Source organism: Rhea pennata, chromosome 8 (assembly GCF_028389875.1).
Source record: "Rhea pennata isolate bPtePen1 chromosome 8, bPtePen1.pri, whole genome shotgun sequence".
NCBI lineage: Eukaryota > Metazoa > Chordata > Aves > Rheiformes > Rheidae > Rhea > Rhea pennata.
This window is the reverse complement of record NC_084670.1, coordinates 31674305-31700176: the sequence shown is the minus strand read 5'-3', so window position 1 is coordinate 31700176 and position 25872 is coordinate 31674305. Positions and strand designations below refer to the sequence as shown.

The 25872-nt window shown below is 39.7% G+C and overlaps 1 protein-coding gene and 1 non-coding gene across 2 annotated transcripts in view; one reads left to right on the top strand and one right to left on the bottom strand.

The window, feature by feature from the left end:
- Positions 1–23494, bottom strand: part of COP1 (COP1 E3 ubiquitin ligase) — a 133273-nt gene extending 109779 nt beyond the window's left edge. Inside the window, exons 1-6 of the mRNA XM_062581152.1 lie at positions 23148–23494; positions 16588–16647; positions 14812–14909; positions 13394–13470; positions 10378–10497; positions 8276–8344 (exon numbers count right to left, since the gene is read on the bottom strand). Of these exons, the coding sequence (XP_062437136.1) occupies positions 8276–8344; positions 10378–10497; positions 13394–13470; positions 14812–14909; positions 16588–16647; positions 23148–23494 (771 nt within the window). The remainder of the gene's footprint in view (positions 1–8275; positions 8345–10377; positions 10498–13393; positions 13471–14811; positions 14910–16587; positions 16648–23147) is intronic.
- Positions 2359–2434, top strand: TRNAS-ACU (transfer RNA serine (anticodon ACU)). The gene has a single exon. It is a non-coding gene; the product is annotated as a tRNA-Ser (tRNA).
- Positions 23495–25872: the final 2378 nt, after the last annotated feature.

The following is a 25872-nucleotide window of genomic DNA, read 5'->3' as shown; positions in this document are numbered from 1 at the left end:
TTAGACTACTGATTTATAATTGCAAGCCATTGAGAGGGGCTTAAGAAAAGCTAAATGAGTTAATAGGTCTTTGCAGTATATTCAGATTTATGGGAAGAGCGCTACTCTTTGCAGGGCAGGCAAAGCAAGTCTAGTGATGGGCAGAATCAGACTCGTAAGACTAATCTAAAGTCAGCAAAAATACTTAGAGTTAATATTTAAGATTATAGTAAAACAAAAATACAAATGAATTCTCTCAGACACAGAAGCTTTCCTAGAACCGACACAGCCAACATGACCAAGGCTTCAATTCAGCAGTCGTAACAAACCTAGTCATTTAAACTCCACTGTGAATAAAATACAAGAGGCATAGAAGGCTCTGATTTTAAGTGACGCACAAATACATACACACAAAAAAAGGAAGAGGCTCAAAATAGCATATGTTTTTATCACCTCTGGAAAAAGAGATCTCAGAGGACAAGTCAAGAACTGTAACAGACCAGGAAGATCTCCAATATCAGAAGCGCATGTCACTCTGAAAAAGCAAGCCCACGCTGCAGCTCAGAACTAATCTGTGCTAAGCAACATTCACAGCAAAGAGCTTCGAGGGCAGTGAGAATCTTACTTGGAGAACCAGCTGCACAATACTCTGGTGTGAACAGGCACCTTCACTCCCACCCCCAGCCAGCAGTCTTAAACACTTCCAATAAGGGCAGTAGAACATCGCTCTTTCAAATTCAGTCTTTTTAGAGGTTGCTGAACCTGAAGTGCACAATCACAGGCAACTCTTGTTCAAAGAGAGACTAGTGGCAAGAGGTCAAAACAGGAAATGAAAGCAAGAGTCAAAAAGAGAAACTTATCCTCAGTAGCTACAGAAGAGAAGCTACCACAGTAGGGAAAGGTAGGCTCTAGGCTCTCAGTTTTCTTCTTGAATAAGCTTTCACATTCACATCCCTTTCAGATCAATGACTGTCCCCTCCAGATGCTCTGGTCTGAGTCTGAGACTGTCTAGACACACATACAATGAGCCCTCTAAAGATAACTGTCCTGGACCATTTGGAGGAAGTGAAATCCTATGGTGAAAGCTACGCAGAGATGGAGCCCAGATACTCCCCACTCCCCCCAACACAGTACTGACCTTCTGCACAGAAACCTAAACAGGGAACAGGGATATAAACACTGAACAGCAGGACACAGTCAGAACTTGATTTCAGCTATCTACTTCAAAACATAGTTGTGCACAGTACTCAATTTTCACCCTTATGCTTCCTGTTTTTCCTGGATTGAGGGCCCCCGAAGGCAGTGACTTCATCCTTTATGTTTGCACAGAACAGACAAAAAAGCAATCCCGACTGCATCTCCTGGTGCCAGTTTTAAATGTTTACAAAAAATAAAAGCTGTCACTACATCAGTATTGTTCACGGTGAACCTGGCACTTCTCTTAATTGCTTGAGGCAAGAGACTCATTTATTCATTCCGATAATCCAGGAAACTATCACTTAGGCCAAGGCCAAGAAGAACTTCCCAGTGCCACAGAAATGGCCTAGAAAGGCTTAGTCAAATAATAATAATAATAATAATAATAATAATAATAATAATAATAATAAAATGAAATAAAAAGGGGGAAAGGTTGAAAACACTTGACCAACTGTCTTTCCAATTTCAGAAGAAGTACAAGCAAAGAACAGTAAAAGTTATTTCATAAAAAAAATATGGTGAAATCACAAACAAATCTCACTTAGAGGCTTAAATAAAACTTTTGGATCCGTGCCTTCGAAATAGCAAGAGATGCAAGTTATTCAGGCAGATACTTTGAAAAGGCTCTTATCCAAAAGCATTCATCACAATATACTCTGCAGGTTTCAAGACAACAGGAGGAGACCATCGCTTAGGCAGCATCTTCTTCCTTGTTCTCGTTGTGATGTGTGTTCATTGTGAAAACTTGTCTCTCCTCCGCTGAGGAGGATAAATCAGGCAGTCTATGGACAGTATCTACATTCCTCCCTCATAACTTTATCCAACATTACCTCCTCTTATGTATTCTTGTTCTTCCATCAACTACTGCTGTAATAAGCTGAACTGTAAACCTAAGTCTATCAATAGTGAAACCTCTCCTAAGGGTATCCAAGGAAATTAATCTCTTTCCATAGAGCTCAATACTTTAACTACAGCTTTACAGAGAAAGAGATTAATTTCTTGCTCTGGAAACCAGTTGAAAGCCTTGTCTGTTCCAGATTTTTCCTTCCACTGCCTTTAACACAGAGCCTGCTATAACATACAGTAAAAAAACAGCAAGAAAGTCATCTTCAGAGTTTAAAGGGATTTTAGCCTTTTATATTAATTGCAAATCTCACTTATTTTTTGAAGTGTTAATAAATGGTAGGTTTAGCTTAGTTGGTTAGAGCATGGTGCTACTAATGCCAAGGTCGCGGGTTCAATCCCCGTATAGGCTACGCTGACAGTTGGACTAGATGATCTCCAGAGGTCCCTTCCAACTTTATCATTCTATGATTCTATGAATTTGATGTCATACATGGCATAAAGTCTTTGCATGAGTGAAAAAGATGCAAGGCTTCTTTTAAAACTAAGGTAAGAATACTTGTGCGGCCTCAAGTTAATTTGATGGGTCAGTTTTGGAACTCAAGTCTTTTAGATACATAGGCTGGCCATATATACAACACATTTGTAAGGAATGTTTCTTCTCTCCGGTTTAGTCCTTCCTCCAAAGGAGATAAATCACTTACTTAATGAGAGACAAAAACTGTTTGAGAACTGTTCCATTTAGAAGGAAAAAAAGAGAAAAACCACCACACCTTTGTTTTGAAACTGTTGAAAAGGAAAGACACAGTGGAAAGGGTGGGGAAGACAAGACAGCCTGTGAGTCTTGTCAGAACAGAACTGGCTGGATACCAAAAGAGGGCAGGAAAAAACCTTGCTTTGGTGATTTACATATCTGTCTGTCCTCATGCCTTCCAAGTCTCCCCTGCTCCCTGCAAAGGCTTAAAGATTTTGTTTTTAGAATTACAGAACTCTAGTATGACCAAGTGCTACTATAAATGGGTTTCAAGATTATATTAAAAAATATAAATTGCTTCAGAGTTTAATACATTACTGTACATGCTACATCACTTCTAGTATTAGCTCGCCACCTATGTTTATTTGGCAAAAATTCTCCATTACATTAAGCAAGCAGACTCCACACTGACGTGCATATTAAAGCCTCTAGCTTGTTGCGCCTATATTAGCTGTATCCTTGGCTTACTACTGCAGTCATGTTTCTCATCAAGTAGCTTAAAATACCAGTTATTTAAGTACAATAGATAGGAAAGATTACTATAGCTATAACATCAGGAGTCCTGGAATGCAATAAAGACTGTATGACAACGTAAGAGCATGACTGATTTCTAGTTTTGTCACCTCTTTGTCAACACTCTTTTCTACTCATTAGTCCATCCATGAGTGCATGTACAGAACAATAAGGTGTGACAGGTAAAGAGATTAACACAAGCTAATGACAACCCTGGAGAATTCATGCTTCTAATTCCTGTGATTATTCCACAGTAACTAAATACTAAAAATAGAGGGGTTAACATCTTCACGATATGGAGTAAGTGAAGACATTTGGATAAATATGTGCTTTTGAGGCAGCAGGAAAGATGACGATTCTGAGAGGCTGAGCAGGCACTCAGCACAGAAAAGCAGTGGAACACTCCAGGATTATTCCTCTGATTCACAACACTTCCGTGCCGAAAACAGCCTCCTTGCATTTAGCTGACACGGAAAAGGTCTCATTTTTTACCTACAAAATACTTGGTGTGACATTATTAAAATGAAAAAGCCCCACAAAAGGTGAAAGTGAAGTGAAAGGTGCCAGGAGAAACATAAATGCTGGTAAGGAGTACAACTCCTATGTCATATAACTTGATTTGTGATGCTATTTGTTAAGCTCCTCTGATAAGGTAAGTGTGCTACTTAACAGAAACACACAACAGACACTCCACTAGGTAGTCCAGCTCAAAATGTTTTGGGACATATACATAAGAATGGCCTGGTCCAGCATCATTTGGTAACACTCAAATCCTGACAAAAGAGTTTGTATGTTTTTTTTTTTTTTTTTTTAAATATATCTGTATCTATGCAGATAGGTATATCTCCAAATATAGAAGTGGGTAGAAATTTTTGTATTAGCTGATGTTATCAGATCTCTTTCAAACTGTTTAAGTTGAAAGAATGTGTGACTATTTAAAAGTAAACATTGAATTAATATTTCAGCAATATTTATATAACCAAATAGATGTACAATACAATAAAATTAAAAGCATTAACAGCATTAAAAGAGTATCATTAAAATAAGAATTTAGAAGTCACAGGTTGTTGTATTTGGTTTCCCTTGAAAATTAGAAAAGACGACAAGTACTTTGTTATTTAACTTGACTTTCTAAGGTCCTTGAATCTTTGATTTCAACACAAGAGCCTGCTGGATCAAAGAACTGGAAGTGTACATTCTATTAACTGTGCATACATATGGAAAAGCACATAGCTGTGCTAAATTTGCCTTACAGACAACCAACAATACAGTTCTCCCCTCTAAAAAGAAAAAATCTGTAGTTTTGTTTAAAATAGTATTCAAGCTTCAGTCATTTGTTTTCAATCTTTTTCAAAGCAAGTCTGATTCCCCCATCCATATTGCCAAAGGTTTGCTTTTTGCCACATTGCTCTAGGTCAGCAAGAAAACAAAATTCTTAAGTCTAAAAAAATTCAAATACCTTTGTGCAAAAAATATGCAGTAAATTTCAGCTTGAAATACCAATGTTTTGAAAAGTTATGAACACATCAAAACAAGATTTCTAATGGAAATTTCTGCAGGTGCTGAACCTCACATTTATCTTCTGGAGAAATGATGAAAAGTGCAAGAGAGACATTTGTCAAAGTACTTGACTACAGCAATATTCTGAATTCTTAAGCATCAGTCTATAAAGATAGAGTATTCCTCTAGATATAAGACCCTTTCAATAAGCTCTGAAGTCACGATTTCAAAGTGACAGGAAGAGGAAAAAAAAAGAACTTTGGGGTCAAGCAAAGAGGGCAACAGGCAACTTATTATGCACTCTCAAGGGGTTGTTATCAAGTAGACTAACTGTAGGACAGTATCTGTATTAATAAAACGCCTACACAAGAACTTGCAACATGTAATAAATAAAACCCGTTAAACTCCAGCAATAATATATGAGGAAGCATATCAGAAAATAAAGTTACAGACATCCCTTTAAAGCCAGAAATTTAAAACAGGCAGCCTCAGCCATCCACAAAAGAAGTTTTTTAATAACCTAACATTACAGCTTGCTGTGGCTTAGTGAGTCAAACTGCAGTTACCCTGCAGTCATCTATCAGAATCAGATTTAAATAATTAAAGGGGAGGGAGGAGCAGGGAAAGGAGAAAACAATTCCTAATTCTCGCCATAAAATAAAGTTTGCTCATAAGACTCATAGCTACACCCAATACATTTTTAGAAGTGTCCTAATTACTACACATGTTCTTTGAGCTCCATCCTTGTTCCTTAAAGGGTGACCTATTAGCGTATCAAAAGAAACTACAGTACTTAAAAGATCTGATGATAATGAAGTAAAATAGAGGAATGTTAGGACGCTCACTTAAACTTCTCCTCTCTAGGCTTCCAGACTAACACCTCAGACTTTCTGACATCTCCACACAGGTTGAGCTTTGATAGTCTTCACCACAGACATAACTTATTCTTTTTTCAAAATGGTACCATCTTTGTTATCCAGTGCAGAACTTCTTGCAGATAGAAGTAACATCACAAAACTTGCCATCTATAGGAGTAATACAGGTTTACTATCCCAGCATAAACTGGCTTAATGTAGTCTATGAGTACAGCTGGAGTCTTGATTGCTGAAGATAAGTTTTGATAGCCTTCTAAAATCATCCTATTGACTGATCTGTACTTTCCACACTTCCACCTATTGTTTCTTATCTTTCTTATCCTTACCTAGTGAAAAAGAAAGGTTGCCAGCAGCAAGTCTGATAAGTCACCATTTCCATTACAATGGATGGCAGGGCCTAATGCTAACCGCAAGGAAAGGACAGAACTGACAGCCTGCCCAAAGGTCTTTGGAGATGCAACAGTCTGCTTTTCAAGCTGGAATAGGAAGAAGGCTAAGAAATAACATCACAAAGTGTTGGCAAGAGGGAGAACACACAAGCAGCAAGAGAAAGGATCTGAGACAGAATGTGTGTCCAGATAGCCACATTCTGAGAATCTGCAGTCCCACTCAGGTTTCTTCAGTTGTAGATACAATGCCACCTTTGTCCATTATTACTAAAGTCAAGGGCAGATGTAGATTAGATAAGAGTTTTCCCAGATGCAAAAAATCATGGAATGCTATGTTATGGAAAACAAAACAAAACAGAAGCTATGGCATTTCCCTCTTTCATCCTTTCCACTCAAAACAAGTAATCTAAGGTAATCAATGGCTCCTTCAGTGAGATTTGTTCAAACTCAGTTTTGACTGGAGAAGAAAGCAAAAGCTTTCAGTATTGTTACAGTAGCAGCCACCCTGCACTTTGAATCACACAGGGTTACCCAATGAGCACCACCCCAGGTAAGCAGTGTATGAGCCTCTTGAAGCATAAGCTTCTCACTTCACCTCCCAAATAGAGGCAGTACCATCAGAAAAGTTCTACAGCCTCTTAGTGTTCCCTTCAGCTGCGCCAAATCCTGATGGAAGGTGTTTAATGAGTGCAGATGGACAATGGCCAGAGCCTGCATTTGTTCTGAAGTGAAGATGGGTCAAATTTCTCATTCTCCACATAATTCTTAACATTTTAAGTATGAAAAAAATAAAAATAGAGATTCTGAAGGCTTTTCAGAGAGGTGCTTATTGACTAAGTTGCCATAAAAAGTTCCACCACCATTTAAAAAGTGAAAGCTAGAAGATATCTTACTGGTTTTGAGCAATGTTTGTTCCTTTACTGCTTAAAATCGAAACATTAAGTGTTTTGTTTTAAAGCATTGAAGACTCAAACAAGTAGTACGCTTCATACTGAACAAAAATTAGAAAAGGAAGCATGCCATTTGGCCTTCACTGGTCACCTCCAGTGATCGCTAAGATATCTTCTAGTGTATGTTTTCCTTTCAAGTTTATGCATTTTTTTAATCAATAGCATTTTCACCTCCTATGGGAGACTAGATCTAGTCCAAAAGGTCCCATACTCTATGAATGCATCTATTAAACTCAGGCTTCCCACCTGGTTAGTTACTCCCTATTACTCTTGTTAATGGTTCTGGTTTGAAGGCCATGGATGTTTGTCACTGGACACTCAACAGCTTGCTCTGCAGTGACCCTGCAGCCAGAGCCTTGAACCATTCTGAACTACGGTATGTTTTCCACACCCATAGCCTTTACTTGGTTCAATTTGCATTACACCTTACACTCGCAACATTATATCCACACCTCCCTCACATCCTTCATCATAAACTAGGGTCTCCCAAAGATGTGTCCTTTCACTGTTTTCACCACTGTTTAGGTTTGTGGTATATTTCTGGTACTCGAGTGCATGACATTTAAAATAAGCCTGCTGAAGCCATAAAAAAGATGAACTTCTTCTGTGTTTTGGGACTTGATAATCTACAACAGTCACAAATTAAGGTCATGTGAAGCATGCTCAGTCACAGTCCAAAGCAAGTCTCCTAATCATCACCTCCTTTCATATCCTTTTAGTTTTGGTTTTTGTGGAAGATAAGCAGTATATCCATTATAGATTCCTCTCTCATTCCCTGAGACCCCTATTTTGAGGCACAATTATAGAAATAGTGTAGAATAACCTTCTTTTATAGCAATGGATTAATCATGGCATTTCACATGCTACAAGAAAGAATTTAAGACAGACAGCTATTTCAATTCTTCCCTATCTTTCAACTCTTCTATCACAGAAAACCTTGTTTCCACACTGCAAATTCACATCAAATTCATTAACTGCTATCCTCAGTTTCCCTTCATCCCATATGCTTCACCAACACTGTGTGACAAAAAGGCAAAACAGATCAAAAATTGAAACCGTCGCATGCAAATAGTTAGTTTTCCTTGAAATCCAGGTGTCATCTGCTTAAAATCCTCCCCCCCACCAAGAAGCACACCTTGTCTTTCTCTCTCCAGAGGTAACACCAGGCTAACACATTGCTTAAATAAATAAAAAATAATAATAATAAAAAAAAAAGCATTGAGAGAAAGCAGTGGATAACACCTTACCCACTTAAAAATACAAAAAGAAATTTACCTCTCGTTTATTTCTCCTGGCAACTTTGAGAAATTCCATAAGGATCTGCAACTGTGCAGCCTGGGACTCCTGTAATGCACAGTAAACAAGGGTGTGTAACTCTTCCATATAGTTTAAGAGAAACCAACATTCATTTTACACACAAATTCTAACTTAGCATAAAAACAGCTTTCATTTAGAGGTGAGTAAAAGAAAATAGCTTATTAAGGCACAGTTACAAGAATGGTAGTTTTACTTTGCCTCAAAAGTTTTAAGGTTTTGTTTGGCTCATGGCAAGTTTTACACGAAGCAAGACATCCTTGTAACAGGTCTCCTTTGTGCATTACAGAGGGCTTACTAATATGTCAGCACTGTCTTGGCTAATGCATCTGAAATCGCTTTCGGAATACAGATTCCTCACAGACTCATCTTCTATCCTGGAATATCATTAGCATCCACTTCTGTAATTAACATATTGAAACATTAAGTATACATACAAAAAACACCTCTCCCAAAAAGTAACATTTGTGCATATGTAAAGACATTACTACAGGTTTCTCCAGAAGCCAAGACAAAGGTGAGTTCACTGATTGAACTGAAGAATCCTTTTCCAGTTTTTCCATTTTAGCTCATTTTCCTCAATCATCAGTTTAGCATTTTCACCTAAACCAGCAAACCACTCCATGTGGCAAGAGAAATAGGAAAGCAGAAAAGGAAGGAAAAAAATATATATTCCAGCATTAATATAGCCTTAATTCTGCCCTGACATTAAGACACTTTTAAAACCTCCAGAAAAAAAAATTATTATTAAAGGACCACAAGCACAGACTCAGAAAGGTTCAAGGCATATGAGCACCCAGAGGGGAAGGGTAAAGAGAAAAATGCAGTTGCAGATTAGGAAGCAAAAGACTTTTCTGGAATGAGTCTCTTCATCTTTCTCCCTATCCCCATGACTATAGTGAGAAATCAAAGCACATAGAACTAGAAAGAAAAAAATGCTTTTAAATTGTAATTTAAGTGGCTGGGGTGTGTGTGGGGAGGAGTGTTTGGGGGGTTTAAGTCTTAATAGACTTGTTTGTTTCTGTTCAGAAGCATACATACACTCAATCCTGTGTCTTCCCTGACGTTTGTCATTTCAGTTAAAAACCACACTCTCATCTATTGTCAAACAGCAGCAAAAAAAAAAAAAAAAAAACCAAAAACAAAACACCACACTAAGTTTTCCAACAGCAAGATACTATATGACACACTAGTAGTCAAGTAAGCAGATTTTTGGGTTATTTTCCCTCCATCAGAACCAGTGGTTGTGTAAATGCTGATTTTGCAAGAGTGAGTAAGATAAGTAATTCTCAACAAAAAAGTTGTTTTCCTCACCTGTTTTGAAATCAACCCTCCTACCTAGACTTCACGAGGCCAAGTTCTCTAACCCAGTTTACTTTAGAAGATCTAGCTCTTATAATTGGAAAATGATCAGCTGAGACCAAGAGCATAGCGTGAACACATCCCAGAAGTGGCGAAACACAGAACTAACCCAAACCAACTACATTTCAGTTAAATCATAATAGCAGCTTGCTTCATGTCATGTAAATCTTCAAATTGACTTCTTAAACAAAACATATGAACTTTTCGCTCAAGTATTAAATACTAGAGAAACAGTCTTCAGAGATTAAAGTCATTCAAGTTCTACCAATTACAGTAGAACTAAACAGTCATTTTTTCATGTTGATATCTTTAAGAAGGCCAAACTGTAGGTTTATTGGTAAACTTGATAAAACTCATTACTTAGGAAAATCTGAAAATTTACTAGTGCACTGTTCAATTAGCAAACATCTTCATACATATTTACATGTTCTGCTTGCCACTTTCTCTACCATTTTGCCTGTTCCATTTGCACAACCCTGCCAGCAGCAACACTATAAGCACAATTACGACACTGCAGTGCATTAGACAGTTTGCTGTAACAAAAGTTAAGACTGCCAACTTTTCAATACCAAAATGTGATAGAAAACTTTGAGTAATTAATTCAGCAATAAAATTCTACTTTAAAAAGATAATAGTGTGGAAGATTAAACTAATCAAAGGTTAAATTAAAAAATTTAGTTAAGACACAGGAAACTTCTTACTGCTTCCAACTGCTTCTTCTTTTGTACCAGCAGCTCCAGCATCAGGTTGACATTGGCCAAGTCAAGATTGTCTTGATCGGTTCCCAACAAGTCTTGAATAATCTGCCACCTATGGCCATTCTAAGAAGAGATGTTGGGGAGACTAAGTTCAAGCAATCCACGGTTATGTCAAACAACAGATATTAAAAGCAACACTTCAGTATTTCATTCTTCGTAAAAACCACAAACAGATTTCAAGAATCAGAATTCCCAATCTTCCCACGTGTACAGGATACCACTCTTATTCTACTGCTTCTGTGTAACTACTTATCTTATTTGGAAGATATTTTGAGAAAGCGCCCTTTGCAAGAGCTTAGTTGCTGCTATGAAGAGAATATTTCACAGGCACAATTTTATCTGATTTGTGTCCTAATTCAAGGACATATTTCTATGGGAAAGAAGAAAAAAGTGCATTTATCCAAGCTTATTTGAATTCTAATTCTACTTGAAATACTGTTAAGTGGCAAAACCTTTTAATTATTTTTTATACAAGTAATAGGTGAGGCCTTCCAAGCAAAATTCAAATGGCAGAAGGCAGTATCAGTCTTTCTTCTGTTCCCCTCTCCTATGCTACCTCCTCTCAAAAGTATTTCCAAGAGAAATGTGAGAACAACAAAGAAGATGGAACTCGCAGGGTAATCTTTCCATTCAACCTGTTAGAACTGTAAAGCACTCCTCAGTGTTAACATGCTATCACTCAGACCATCTCCCCTTCCCCCCAGGGTGTTTACTCTTATTATCAGTCACCACATTAAAAAAAGTATCTCTTAGCATGCAAAGCCTGAATAACAGGTTAGTGCTAACATAGCCTTACATTAAAAAGCTTTAGGAATCAAAAGAAGCAGCCAAGACTTTAAGGCCTTCTAAAAAAGAAATCTGGATTTTAAAAAAATCCTGTCCTGTAAAGCTATAACACTAAAACAATATATTTCAATTTGCAAGAACAAGAAATGTCATCCAATGTAGACATTTTCTAAGAGGCTATAGACTATTTCTATTGGATAGATTAAAAACTTAACATCCATACAGAATATTGTTTCTTTTATGAAGCATTCAACAGGTAACCTGTGGAAACCTCTAGGAAAAAAACCTTGAATTCATTCTGAGGCAACTGGAAAAAATAGAAATTATGTAATTTTTAAAGTCCACAAGTGATTTGAGAATAACTAGTACCTCCAAAATAACTTTTAGGACATCCTGTATTCTCATTAGAAAAACAGAAAGAATAAAATCAGATTTATGGAAGAAAATTCTCATTTGATTTGGAACTGCCGCACAAGGAGTTTACTTTGGATAAAAAAAGATACTGAACTAGTAAAGTTAACAGTGAAATTGTTAAAGATCAAAAAAATTTTTCATTTTCAGAGACTTAAGAATTAAAAGGATCAACCCTGGAAAACAATTTCCTGCAGAAATGGAATATAATTGGAACACTGTTTACAGATTTGTCAGACCTAATAAGCAAAGTTAAGGAAAGCAAGTGTTCCAACACAATGAGAAAAGACAATTCAGAGACTCATTTCCCTTAGATATCAGATTCCAAAATGGTGTTTGCATTATGGATAAAAATGTTGTCTGTTTGTTTACAGTATACAGTATGAAGCCTGCCTTAACTGACATTGAAAGGACCAGGAAAAAAGTTTATATACAAGTGCCCTTAATTTGATGGACAAGCTAAACTATTCAGAAAAGTTTAGAGATGCCTTAACATGATTCCTTAATTAACAAGGCAAATCCATTGCCAAGAAATGGTTAGCGTGGGCTTCGTTTGTTGTAATGTTTCTGATGTTAAGACAAGTCATTTGAGGCAGGTTACAAAAGGAGAACGGGTACACTGAAAAGTTGGTACAACAGTAAGATTTCTCTTTTTAGACATGTTGGCATTTTTATTTGCTGCCAAAAGACAGACACAATACTGTTTTTAGAATAAAATCATGGCAGATTTCCACACTTACTGGCAGTTATCTAATGTAGACACATCTACGGGTATGGTTTTTAAAAGGTGTGCTACTGAGAGAAAGCAGAACCAATTTCCAAGAAGTTATGTAGCTGTCTTCAGGTCAGCTGTGCACATTTTAAAACAGATGTGAAAACCTTCAATATTAAATATAAAAAACTAGCTGTAAGCCAATGAATCGTTTAAAGGCACTCTTTCCTAAAGCATACAACTGCTGAAAGTGTAATTTTCTACAGTGTAGCCCCTAAATTAGTAGCACTCAACAGAGGTTTTTCGCAACAGAGGAGAAACGGGAGTTTCATGATCTTTAATATTACTTTCTAAGTATATTTATGAATTATAGAAGCAAAAGAAGGAAACCAGACACAGTAAGACCAATAGTTTTGAAGTTTCCCACTTGAAGGCATGTATTCAATTAAATCTTAATGTACAAGAGTTTCTACTGCTGCAATACAGGAGTTTCAACAAAAAAAAAAATAATTAGGCTAAGTTGTATCCCAATTCTGTAACATGAAAAAAGTCTAGAATAGAGCCAAAATGTTTTCTCTGGGATCAGAGCCAGAATGTCAGTACTCTAAACATATCCTTCTCCCTCTTGTGGCTGGTATTATCCTTCTTCCAATTTCCCTGTAGAAAACTGCTTCTCTCACATAAAGAGAGAAGTTTGTGGCACCACTAATCATCTATTACTCTCATTGTAGTTGTAGTTTCCAATATTGAGTGAAGATTATTACCTTTAAATAGGTATGCTTCTATAGGTAATTTCCCAGGTTATATTCAGTACATCGCATGACACTGAACTATACTAACAGCTTGCCTCTGCATATATACTGGCTGGCAGGAAGAATTAGAGTTAACAAGGTTGAAGGGATCCAATGCTACTGAGGCTGGGATTATTCCCTGTAAAGCAAATTAAAGCATCATCTCAAGAATATAATTTACTCTAAATTAGGCCACATAACGACACGATCACTCTACAGAACCATTAAATAAATATAAAGTAAGAAAGCTGGAACATACGGTGCTACTCACTGAATGGTCCAGTTTGAATCTTTTCTCCTCAGATCTTTGCTTCTGTTTAAGAATAAGTTCATTGACTAGGAAAATAAATAAATAGGATTTTAGAGCAAGAAATGAACAGATAACTCAAAGTTCAAAACACAAGTATAAATTCAAGGTTAAAATTATTAGTAATTAAAGGGTAAAAAAAAGCATCTCTTCTGACCAGTTTATTCTTTTGATAAATTTGTGAAGGATAAGGAGTTTAAAAAAAAAAATCCTTTTGCAAACATAATGCCTACACCTTCCCAGAACTGCTTTAGTTCTTTTCCTGAGCACCCACATCTCTTTACTGGACAAAGTTTTTCAATTCTGAGGCAGAAGTACATCATAAGAGAGCATGAAGGAGATAAAACATTAACAGATTTACTATTGCCTGACAACAAGTATAGTCAAATGGAATAACTTTTTTCCTTAATTGCTATTTTCATATTTTGCAAATATTTTTGCTACAGCTTTATTTCCTACCAATATTGTGAATGGTGTAAAGAGAAGAGAACCTCATCTGTCCCTATCCCTTTACACACACGTATACAAGTTCTTCCCCACCTCTATTTTCCCCAAAACAGAACTCTTACACCCTTGAAAAATAGATGTACAGAAGCAACATTCTTTGGCCTAACACACTCCCAGCTTTACCTCAGCATTATATTTGACACTTGAGCTTAAATCGGAAGTGCCTACTTCTGAAGCATTCTCTGGCTGCTATGGTTTCTAATCCATTTACTATTAAATGGATATCCCAGCACAGGAAATCAAACATTTAATTTTGATGTTTCACACTGCAATATACTTCCTTTGATCTTCTCTCCCCACTATCCCAGTCTTATTTCTGTTTCCAGTTATGAGTATTTCCCTCCTCTATTTAAGGACCAAAAGTTAAGCATATGCATTTATATGTGTGTGCACATTCTTTCTATACATAATTACACACATACACAAGTGACATGGACCTCACTGAAGTAGCCAATCAAACCTAAATCCAGGTCAAAACAATACCATATGTAAACCAGCTCCCTTTGGTGTTCATGCTCTGTAAACAAGGCATGTTTTTGATTACTAGACAGATGACAGTCCAAGAAAACTAAAGTAAATAGAGATTTAAACCTTGTAGTCTAAGAAAACATCTTCAGTTTTGCTTTTTATAGTAGGTCAACAACAGCAAGTCTGAATCTTTCTGCTATAAATCATCATACTGCACTTTTGAAGGCAGCGGGGTACTAACAATTTATACTATTAACCAAGTGTTTTGTTTTGTTTTTTTTTTTAAACACAGCTGACACAGGGCTGATGTGTGGATTTCACTTTTGCTATACAGAACCAGGTGAACCTTCATCACAGCTAAGGTGTTCCTTACATAATGAAAAGGTAGGGCTCACCTAAGAAGTTGGGGTAGAGATGATCTATGTTGTCCACCACGTAGTTACATTTTGGACATCTGTTATTATCTTCCAAGCTCTGATGAATACATTTATAGCTGATTAAAAAAATAAAAATCCAGAAAAACAAGTGAGCAAACCTCAAGGAAAAGAAAAATCTTACATAAGCTAAACACTACCAACCATAGATAAGGTACGCTATTTGTGCTGCTAGCTAACAGCTGCATTGTGAAGATCCTACAACACTGAAGCCAGAATGTTTCAATATTAACTAAAAGCGTGGTACTACAAAAAGACAATTATATTTCTTGGCAAGGATTATGAGCAGTATTTAAGCACTTAACTCTCAGTTATTTCACCAAGGACTGTTGCAATGAAAACACCTCGATCACACTTCCATCTTGAATTTATGCTCCTCTTACACAAATAACGCTAACAAAACAGACTCTGTTATTCAGAAGCAACTCTTCCAGGGTAACCAAATACATAGCAAGAGGCATTAAAAGCTGTTGTGCCTTTTGGGTAATCGAGCACAGATGGAACGCCTTTCTTCCAGTTTCTCATTTTCTGCCACCCCCTAGATGTTCTTCCAGGGTATGCAATTAATACAAGGCACTTCACAAGTGCTCTGTTCAATTTTTAGCTATATGAGGGATGGAGAAATCACAAGATGCACTTTTAACAGAAAGTTTATGTATCTCTTATGACGATTTTTAGCTTCATGTCAACTACTGAGAGAGACATCCTATGGCACAATATTGCTCTGTTCATTCTAAAGAATGATATTTGAACGCCTCTCATTTCAGACATTAAAACATCAAACATAGGAATAAAATGTTAGTTACCGTGTAAGGAACAAAATCAGTTGTTACTTTATCTGTTGCATATTCTAAAAAATAGCTGAATCTGCTGCTTGAAACAAGTGTTTAAAGCTACTAAAAATACTACTACTTATAAAAGGTACAAGACTTATTTCTAGTTAACGTACACCATAGGAGTGCAGTGCATACAGGACATTAAAACCTCATGGTTCAAAGCTTATTCCAAACTCTAATTGAGAACAGAAGGAGTAGATAATTCCACACCTGCCCCCTGGAGGGTTCTTGTACTTCTCCAGGAAACATTTGTTTCTTGTGACAGCCAGAGATAACATACTGAAGAATATATGGACCTTGGGCCAATTCAATGTAACAGTTGCCTAGCAAAAATTTTTCAAAAAGAAAAATATCAGTGGGAAGGGGGAGAGAAAAAAACAAGTCTGAAGTACACTCTAAAAAGTTTAGTAGATTCAAATTCTATAAAAATCACGGGTTTCCTAAAGCCAGTGTGCATGCTGTTTCATGCATACGGCCTTGCATGAAAGGCAAGGACCACCTACCCACACTTAGCACTCACATCCATTACTTTTACCAGCAGTGGGATCTACTGCTTCAAGTGATAATAAGCAAAAATAGCTGAGAAGCCCCCATTCTCCAGTTATGGATAAGAAGTTGGCAGCTGTTATGACTCTGGGTACTGGATGCCACCAACGGTTCATGACCACTGTGTCTTTACAAAGGAAGTAACATGGTGGCACAACATTCGTTTTAAACATGAAGACAACTTCACTTTTTACCATCTGGCAGTCATCTGTTCAAATTTGATTTTAAATCTTTTTCTTCTATGCAAGGACAGAAGAGAGAAAAGAAAGAAAACTGGAAAAGGAAAGAATTCATTTATGCGTCAGCCTACACATACTGTAAGAGACAGACATTTTGCTCAGTACAGATATCTTACCAGAAGCTGTGTCCACATTTCGTCATGTAGGCTTCTTCAATCATATCAAAACAGATGGGGCTGAAAACAAAATTAGAGAGATGCCTTTTTATGTTAAGAAAGGAGGAAAAAATTAACTCAGGGCAGTCATCTAATCTCTATTATGTAATATTTTCTGTTCATAAAATGGGGTGGGGGGCACAACAACTAGGCAGGATAAAGATCAAAACAGCAATTAACGCTTATCTGAACTCAGAACTATGCTGCAGTTTGCTACATTAGAAACTATCAAGTGTTCATTCTTGAAGCTTTCAAGAGTTTCAAACTACTCAAACACAAAGCCAGAGAATTCTCTACAAGTACAGAAAAACCTCCCAACCATCCATCTACATCCCAACTGAACTTAACCTAATCTTGGTGTCATTTATAAATATCTTGTTAAATGTGTTAATTTAAAACAGTTTTGTTTATCTTCCCTTTTGCAGCCAAGTTGTGCACAATTAAAGAAAAACGAAAAAGAGATAGGTCAGTAATGAAGTTATAAGAATTAATAAGGTGGAGAAGAAGGTGCCAGAGAGGGGTGTGTTCTTGCAGAAAATGGCCAAAGAGCCAAAGCTACCGAAGAACTCTATACCTATAAAGGAGCAGTGCAACTGAAAGAGGGAACCAACATATCAAGCAGTATTATGAAGTCAAAGGAAAAGGTTAAAAAAAAGTTAAAATCCTGGATGTTAATAAAGAGGGCAAAACAACGCAGATGGAAACAAGGGCTTTATTTTTTTCCAGGACAAGCTGATGATGGAAGCAAGTGCAGTCCTTGAAACCACAGAGCTAGCTCTCTGGAGGGACTGCCAAGGAGCTAGCAGGCAGCTAAAGAGAAGAGGAAATATGTGCAAATAGAGAAGGTTCTACAGGAACTTGAGCAAGACAAGAAATGACAAAGGAAATAAGTGAAACGGCAAGGAAGGAAGTCTTTGCCTCATTATCGATGTTTGAAATATAAGTGAAGGCAGAAGAGAGGCATACCTTGTTTCCAGTGGGTACTACCATGGCTTACCTTACCAGTTAATCAGAGATGGCAATTGCACAATACTCATCCTATGGTTTTGACCAGCTATCTAATGAGGCATTGGGAACAGCAGTTTTACAAGTGTATCCTATAAAACTGTTGCATCAGCTGCATCACAAGCTTTGCCTTGCTTTCAGGTCCTTACAGAGAGAATATCTCACGAATCCAAATACTTTCCTCATACTTCTACAAGTATACACACTGATCTCCATCCAGAGAGGTTCTAGCCAGTATTTGTTCTCTTCAGAAACATCCTCCTCCCATACTCTGCCAATAAGAATTTCCACAGAATGGCTTGTTAATAAATAAATAAATAAAGTAAATCTTGCACAAAGTCTTTTGAATGTTTTGATCTCAGACTCAGTTCTTAGACAGTGCTTAGGTGAGCAGGTTGTTTCATTTCTGTTTCTCCACTTTGTTCTGAAAGCATCCTAACACTGCACACAAATCACCTCCCGTTCTGCCATCCGTTATAGAGGCTAACATTGGTCACCCCTGTTTAGTATCTTAAAATTGGATGGAAGAAATCCCTCTTAAATAAACACATATTTTCTAAACCTATGGACTGCAGAAGCTATCACCGCTGTCAACTCAACCCCCCTCAGAACGAGAAAATTGCAAAACACATATGCCTTGAAAGGTTTGTCCAACCTGAAATACAAGCCAAGTTGTCTTAAATATTCCACAACTAAATGACTAAACCATCTATTAAAACACGATGTGAAGACAAACCAACCAAAATGCAATGCTGTGCTTTGAACCAACTGAGTCACTAACTCCTTTCCTCGAAAGAAGCTACCAAAATAACCAACAAGCACTAGCCCCTGCTCTGCCCTGACAGGCCCCTTCTGCAGATCAGTTATCTGGAACAGCACTCAACTTCAGGAGTTCAAGTCACTGTTTCTGAGTCAGAAGTTATTTATGTTCAAGGCATTGTTTAGTTAGAATAAACTATGACAAGGTTAACCAACGAGAAATATATTAATAAGAGGAGAATTAGGATTCTTTTAAGGCCAGCTGATAGAATACACAGGAAAAAAAAAAAAAGAAAAAAAAAAAGACTTTGAGCATCCGAGTCTATTTTTCTCCCCACTGCTGATGAATAACATCTCCTTCTGTTATGCCACATAACACAGCTCCACTCTCTATTTCATGCTAAAAACTGCTTTTCCCACAGGGCCAGATACCTTCTCTGCTACATTCTTAACACCCTGCCTCCAAAAAGGGCAGTGAATCAAGAAGGTCTTGATGCTCTTTTGTCTGCAAAATGACATTACAAATTAGAGCTAAACCAGGAAGATTTCTCCCTAACACAACAGCCATCCAAGATCACTGTTTCCAAAGGTATTCTTCTTCATATCGATTTGATGGGAGAAGTGACAGCATCAAAATAGTTGAGAAAGAAAGCAATCAGACCCTGCAAACGTACCTATTAAGTGCCATGGCCATTCCTAACAGAGCCTGAAGTTTCCGTTAAGGATTGTTGCCCCTCAAAATACTCTGCTTTACGAGTAGCAACAAGATTGATGTCTTTTAATACTTATCAAAGTCAAGCTGGTTGTAATACATAAAAGTTGCTAGGTGCCAGTTATTTTAACTTAGTTTTAACACAGAGGGAAAGTTAAGAAAGGAATAGAGAGAAGCAAAAACCAGGAACTTGAGACATATGATGGCTCACATTACACGCAGAAATTGAGTAGCATAGTTATGGCAAAAAAAAAAATCATTCTCTGCACGAGGCAGCTGTTATTCTCCATTTGTCTGTCTTAAGCTGTAGAGCCAGGTAAAAAGGATGCAAAATTATTCCAGCAAGCAGTAAATTTCACTGTTCTTTACAAAATACTGATGCCTTATTTACTAAATAGTAGTTTGTCTAAGACCATCTAAATCACAAAGGTTCCTCTATGATACATTTTGTTTCTCCATGGTTGAGACTAGCAGGACAGGTATTTTTTTTTTTTAATCATTTTAACCAAGTTCATGCCTTTAATTCTTATCACTCATTTTCAAGGTGTCATTCTCAAGGTTTTTATCTTATTGTTACCTCCTTGCTACCTGAACATCTAGCTTAAGTGTTCAGGATAAACTTTAAACATGTTTCATGCTCCCTTCTATTTCACCACAAGCAAGAGCCATTAGAGTTTTTTCATTCTGTTCTTCTTTGGCCTAAGAAGAGAGCAGGAAGAGAGGGCACAATTCAGGCTCTGTACTTTACTCAGAATGTGCTCAGGTTAAAGAACACTGCCATTCCTGTCTATTATGTTTGAACTGCATATTGAGCAGATTATAAAAGCCATCATTTTACATGTTACATAAACAGTCTGCTGTGTTTTTACTTTGTGACCTCCAGGGTTAGCTTCCAGTATTAGAGAAACTCACAAGCGCATAAACATGAAAAATTACACTCAGTCCATGCTTAGTATTAGTAATAACAGGTAGATCTATTCTTAAAAGACCCATGATCCCATAATGCAGACTTTTAGACATCTCAAGGCATGCAAAATAGTGCTTCTCACATTTGAGTCTGTATACAGACCTTGAGAGGTACACCAAGCAATGCCTACATTGTCATATGTTCTTATTTATACCAGAGCTCAAAAACAAGCACTGGTATGAAACAGTCCCTGAAAAGAGAGCCTAGAACTCCCAGGAAGACACCTTCTGTCCAGGAAGCAAAGCAGACATTAACTGGTTTTAGGGAGGTTCAGTCAACCACTAATTGAGAGGCCTGGAAAAACCATAGCCAATTACACTGCTGGGTAGGAGGAAGTGCTCTGATTAGAGGACTCTACTCCAGATACTCTCCAGATAACTGGAAAGAGACCTTGCTATAAGAGAGGCACAAAGTCTATGTTTAAATTCTACATCCTGGACCAAACAAAAAAAGTTTTCCTTCTTATAACAAAGTGTCTAGTAAGTCAGATAATGTGCTTTCCTGGTCTAGAGTTAAGCATTTCCAGGCAGAAGCTGGAATATACTACAAATGGTACACATTTGAGAACTCCAGAGAGCACACTATTTGCTGAACCTTTCACAATCCAGACTAGCAATGTATACCAACATTTGTGTTAAAGCCTAGACTTCACGCTGCTGAAAGAGCATTTTCAAGAAGCAGGCAGAGAGGTTGTGCACATTAATGCTATTGACAGGATTTTCACATGCACTTTCATGCGCACAACTTGCCCAAACTTCTTTATTCTTTCTCAACTTCACTCTGGTAGAGGCAGAATCCACTACAGAATTTATAGCTGTAATCTAATAGTAATTCATATTCCATGTTCAGCCAGATTATCAAATGTTCCCTGCAGCAGGCAGTGTCCTTAAAGTGTCCTTACCAGAGAGGATGGCAAATGGCAAGTTTTTGCTTCTCGGATTGAAATATCCAAAGCTTATTTAAATCAAGTATTTAAACTCACATACACCTGTCCTTCTGGAGCTTGCTCAAAATTCCAAAGCTGTTCAGCTGAGTTTTTGTCCATACTGCCTAAGTGTATTGCTATCTCAAAAATATTTTTTGTTAAAAATAATGCTGTAATTTGAAGCTAATGTTAAAATACGCAAAAAAAAGTCCTACAGCCCAATGAAGTACATGACAATGAAAGACCAAAAAAAAAAAAAAAAAACCCAAAACAGCTGTAACCACTAGCTGCTCTTGAAGCTGCTGATCTGCACTTGAATATGCCCAACGTGGTCCTCTTAAAAACCAGCAAGAAGAAGATGGGAGGGAGGGAGTTTTGCCTAGATCAGTAGATCACTATTCAGTTATTTTTTTTCCTCTCACACATTGTTTAGCCAGCAGTGTTCCTCACTGAGAAGAGTTCGGCTAATTATGTGTCCTTCTCAAAGCATGCACAGAACTTATCTGAGAGAAAAAGAAAAGAAATAAGAGAGCAAGCTTTTTGAATTAACTTAAAACATTTCAACACACAAACTTATTGCCAGAGCTTTCATCTCCCTTTAGCTCAAACTCCCTCATTTCTATGAGTAATAAAGCATTAAGTGAAAACTGACTGGAAGGGGGAAGGAAATGATGATTGCAGACCACTACTATCAGAGCATAACTGCAGCTGAGGCAAAGGAGCAGGGACACTATTTCCCGCAACCAGAAAACAGGTGAACAGCAGCAATACAACCATCTCCTAAATCAAGTGTCCTTAAGTCCACCTAACATGGCCTCGCATTTAGATAGAAGAGGAAGTCTTCTATACTTCTCTTCTGTATTCTAATCCCAATCCTGCTATTGAGCAAACCGCTACTTACAGTGGTAAAGAGTAATTCTAGATTATCACTTATTACTAGTGAGATGGCATTACTTTTTTTCCTATGGCTAGCTTTTTAGCAGCTTCAGGTTCTCCTTTCAGAAACAGTGATTATATTTCCTATCTAAACTGCTAGAGAGTTTAGAAGACTTAAAAGATCAAGTTTACAGATTTTTGCTAGAGTGCCTATCCCACAGAGATGCTGAATATCTAACCTGCATCTGAAAGCTGGAACAATCAAACAAGATTGTCTTGGAAGCTGTTACCCACTTTTATCCACTTTTTTTAAAAAACCATTTCTTTCACATACCTGACTTTTCAATCAACCAGGCTAGTTTCTAATCTCTCACAGATGTTACACCTACCCCCGTGTTCTGTTCTCACGTTTTAATACACGTATAACCATTTATAAAATTAAACCTATTTCTCATGTCAGGAGGTTTGAGGCCCATTAGCAGTGGGCTTTCTGTAAAAGCTGCAGACTTCCAGTAGTTCTCAAATCAGACATAGTGAGGCCTTGGCCTACCACTTTTGCTGAAAACCAATCATAACATAGTTTTGCCTGAACATTAGGACAGCATCTCAATGGCTTCAGGAAAGCCATCCCATCACCACAGAAGTTTCCTACTCATCTGGTTTTAGGTGTCAGACTGACACAAATGCTACTGTTACTTCAAGCTGCAATCCTTTCCCAGCAACAGAGAAAAATCTGCATCGGTTTTGTTAGTGCTATCAACTGCCTCCCCTATCAGCAACCAGGGGACGTACTTCCAGACCACCTGAACGAGCACAAAAATCCCCTAATGACTTTCTTTTCAACAGGTCGTAAGGGGGCACTGGGAAGACTTAGCCTCTGGCCAGAGAGGCCTTTGCACATGCAAGAGGCTGGAACCGTTCTAGCCCTTTTCCACGCTAGCCTGGCTTGGAAAAGGGAACATTTGCTTGCGATGTCAACAGGCTACGAAAAGCACTCAGCGCGGCAGGCCCCCTCGGAGGGGCGCCCAGTTCTGCTGGGCCGGGGCTCACCCGGCACTCGCACTTCTGGGAGTAACCTCATTTTGTCTGAAAATTAGGAAAATCTAAGAGAGAGAGAGAGAGGGGGGCTGCATCGTAACACGGCTACAAAGGGCCAAGAAGCAACCAAGCGCGGTGCCGAAGGGGCCGCGGCGGGGCGGGCGCGGGGGGCAGCACCCGCTCGGGGGCGCTTGGCCCCGCGCCTCAGGGGGCCGCGGGGCGCCGGCGGCCTCGCTCACCACACGAAGTCGTTGCTCTTGTCCTCGTAGGAGTTGATGAGGCCGTTGCAGAGCGGGGCCAGGAGCGGCCTCTTCCTGCTGCCGCCGCCCGAGCCGCCGCCGCCGCCGCCCGCCGAGGAGGCGCCGCCGCCGCCGCCGCCGGGCCGCGCCGCCGCCGCCAGCCGCGCCAGCCCCGCGCCCGCCGCGCCCGAGCCCGACACGGCGGCCGCCACCAGCACAGGCCGCGCCGCCGCGCCGCCCGCCGAGGACGAGCCCGGCGCCATGGCCGAGGAGGAGGAGGCCGGGGAGGCGGCGGGCGGCTGCGCGGCGGCGGCGGCGGGGTGCGGCGGCGGGCGGCTGCCCGACATGCCGAGGCCGGGGCCGGGGCCGGGCGGCGCAGCGGGCGCCTCAGCGCATCCCCCGCGCGGCCGCCGCGGGAACAATAAAGTTCGTTCAAAGAAGGAAGAGGAAAAAAAAAAAAAAAAAAAAAAAAAGGAAAAAAAAAAAAAAAGAAAAGAAGAAGAAACCGCCCCCTCCCCCCGCGCGCGCGCACACGCACGCGCCCCTCCGCCAGCCTCTTGTTGAATCTTTATTGACAGGCAAACACGGCGCCGCGCATGCGCGCCGCGCCGCCGCGGGGCGGGGCCTCGGGGCGGGGCGGGGCTCGGGGCGGGGCCTCGGGCGGGGCGGGAGCGCGCTGAGGCGGCGGGGCGGGAGCGCGCTGAGGCGGCGGGGCGGGAGCGCGCTGAGGCGGCGCGGCGGGGAGCGCGCTGAGGCGGCGGGGCGGGCGCTCTCGCTGCCCCGGCGCGGGCGGGTGGCGCCGGTTGGGCCCCGGGGACCTCTCCTTGTCCACGCGGGGAGCCCGTGGGGCCGAGTCGGCCTTGCCCGCAGGGATCTCGGGTGCTGCGAGAGGAGCGGGCCTCCCTGAGAGACCCTTTGCCCCCTCCTCGGCTCGGGCGGGCGGCCGATACCTCAGGGGTACCTGCCATTTCCCCTCATTTCTCCCCCAACAAGCTTCGGAAACGTACTGCACGCTTTAAATTGAGCGTGTCGTCCGCTGTCAGCTTCACCTGCCCAGAGTTCTCAGGAGTCCGCGGAATACAGATCGCAGTGGGACCAAACCGGCTGGTAAAGCCGGCCTGAGAGAAGAAGGTGGCTCCAGGCCGGCGCCGCTGGTCCGGAGACGTCTCTGGCCTGCCGCAGGAATGCCTGGATCCCGCGTTTCCCCCAGGGAGCACAGCAAAGCACAGCACTTGGAGTTAACGTAGAGAGGCTGATGCACGCGGACGGCTGTGCTGTCCCTGCTCCCCTTCCAAGTGTGTTCAAATACGTTTAAAGCATTTAGTGCTGTGTACTCAGCCCTCACCCTGCAAAAATAACAAACCAAATCCAAACCAACCCGTACCCAGAAACAATCTAGCAAAACCAAAACTGTCTGTGTGAAGAATGCTAGCACAGAAAAATAAATCAGTGCAGGCCAGGAATTTCTAAGGAAGCTTCTCGTTACCATCCAGATCAGTAGTCTCACCTTTGCAAGATGACATTTGCCATTATAGTCGCTTCTAGTCACTTCTATGATTTAAACTTGGGCTGCTACAATTAGAAGTTTCCTGTTTGTCGTTCTTGGTGTGTTTTTTTTAAAGCAAAAGATTCTGTTCCACTGCCTTCTATAAATAGCCTCCTGACCTTGGCAAGTCTCCGGACTAACTCCATAAAGTCTTTAAAACACATCAATTCCCACTGCTTTCAGTGGGAGTTGGAGTGCCTAAACACCTTTCTTTGAGCCTCTTGAACACTGCTGGCTAAACAATGTGTGAGAGGAAAAAAATAACTGAATAGTGATCTACTGATCTAGGCAAAACTCCCTCCCTCCCATCTTCTTCTTGCTGGTTTTTAAGAGGACCACGTTGGGCATATTCAAGTGCAGATCAGCAGCTTCAAGAGCAGCTAGTGGTTACAGCTGTTTTCTTTTTTTTTTTTTTTTTTTTGGTCTTTCATTGTCATGTACTTCATTGGGCTGTAGGACTTTTTTTTGCGTATTTTAACATTAGCTTCAAATTACAGCATTATTTTTAACAAAAAATATTTTTGAGATAGCAATACACTTAGGCAGTATGGACAAAAACTCAGCTGAACAGCTTTGGAATTTTCTTTTGCTAATAGCAAAAGGAATTTTCTTTTGCTAAAAGAAAGGAAAGCAACATTTCACTATCTTCTAGAGGGATGCAAAGCTTTATGGATGAGTGCCTGCAAAGGGCTGTCAGATTTTCTAGTGGAGGAGCAAAGTAGCAATAGTAGTAGTATAGGCAATAGCATGTCTACATGCTTCATGTTTACTGATATATTGGCTGATGCTTGAAAAAGTCTTGCTGTTCCTTGGTATTTAATGTTACTTTCTGACCTCCAGGGAGAAAAAAATGATGCAGGGAAAAGCCAGTAAAATTAAACATTCAGAGGTGTAAAGCTAGCATAAATATGAAAGAAATAGAGGGGCCAAAACATGCCCAGTTTTGTCCATATGTAGTTTTGCTCCTCAGCCACACCTCCACCCCCAGGGCTGGCAGTGAGCATGGAAACACAGCACACTCAGCACCAAAAAGATCAGCTCCCTAATACTCGAGCTTGTAGGAGATCACTATGGACTGTTAGAGGCCTTCGAAGCTAAAACCTTCTCTTCTCTGCCCTGGTGTATACTGAGGAGCCTTTGGCTCCTGCTAACCCCCAGAAACATTCCTGTGCCGAGATT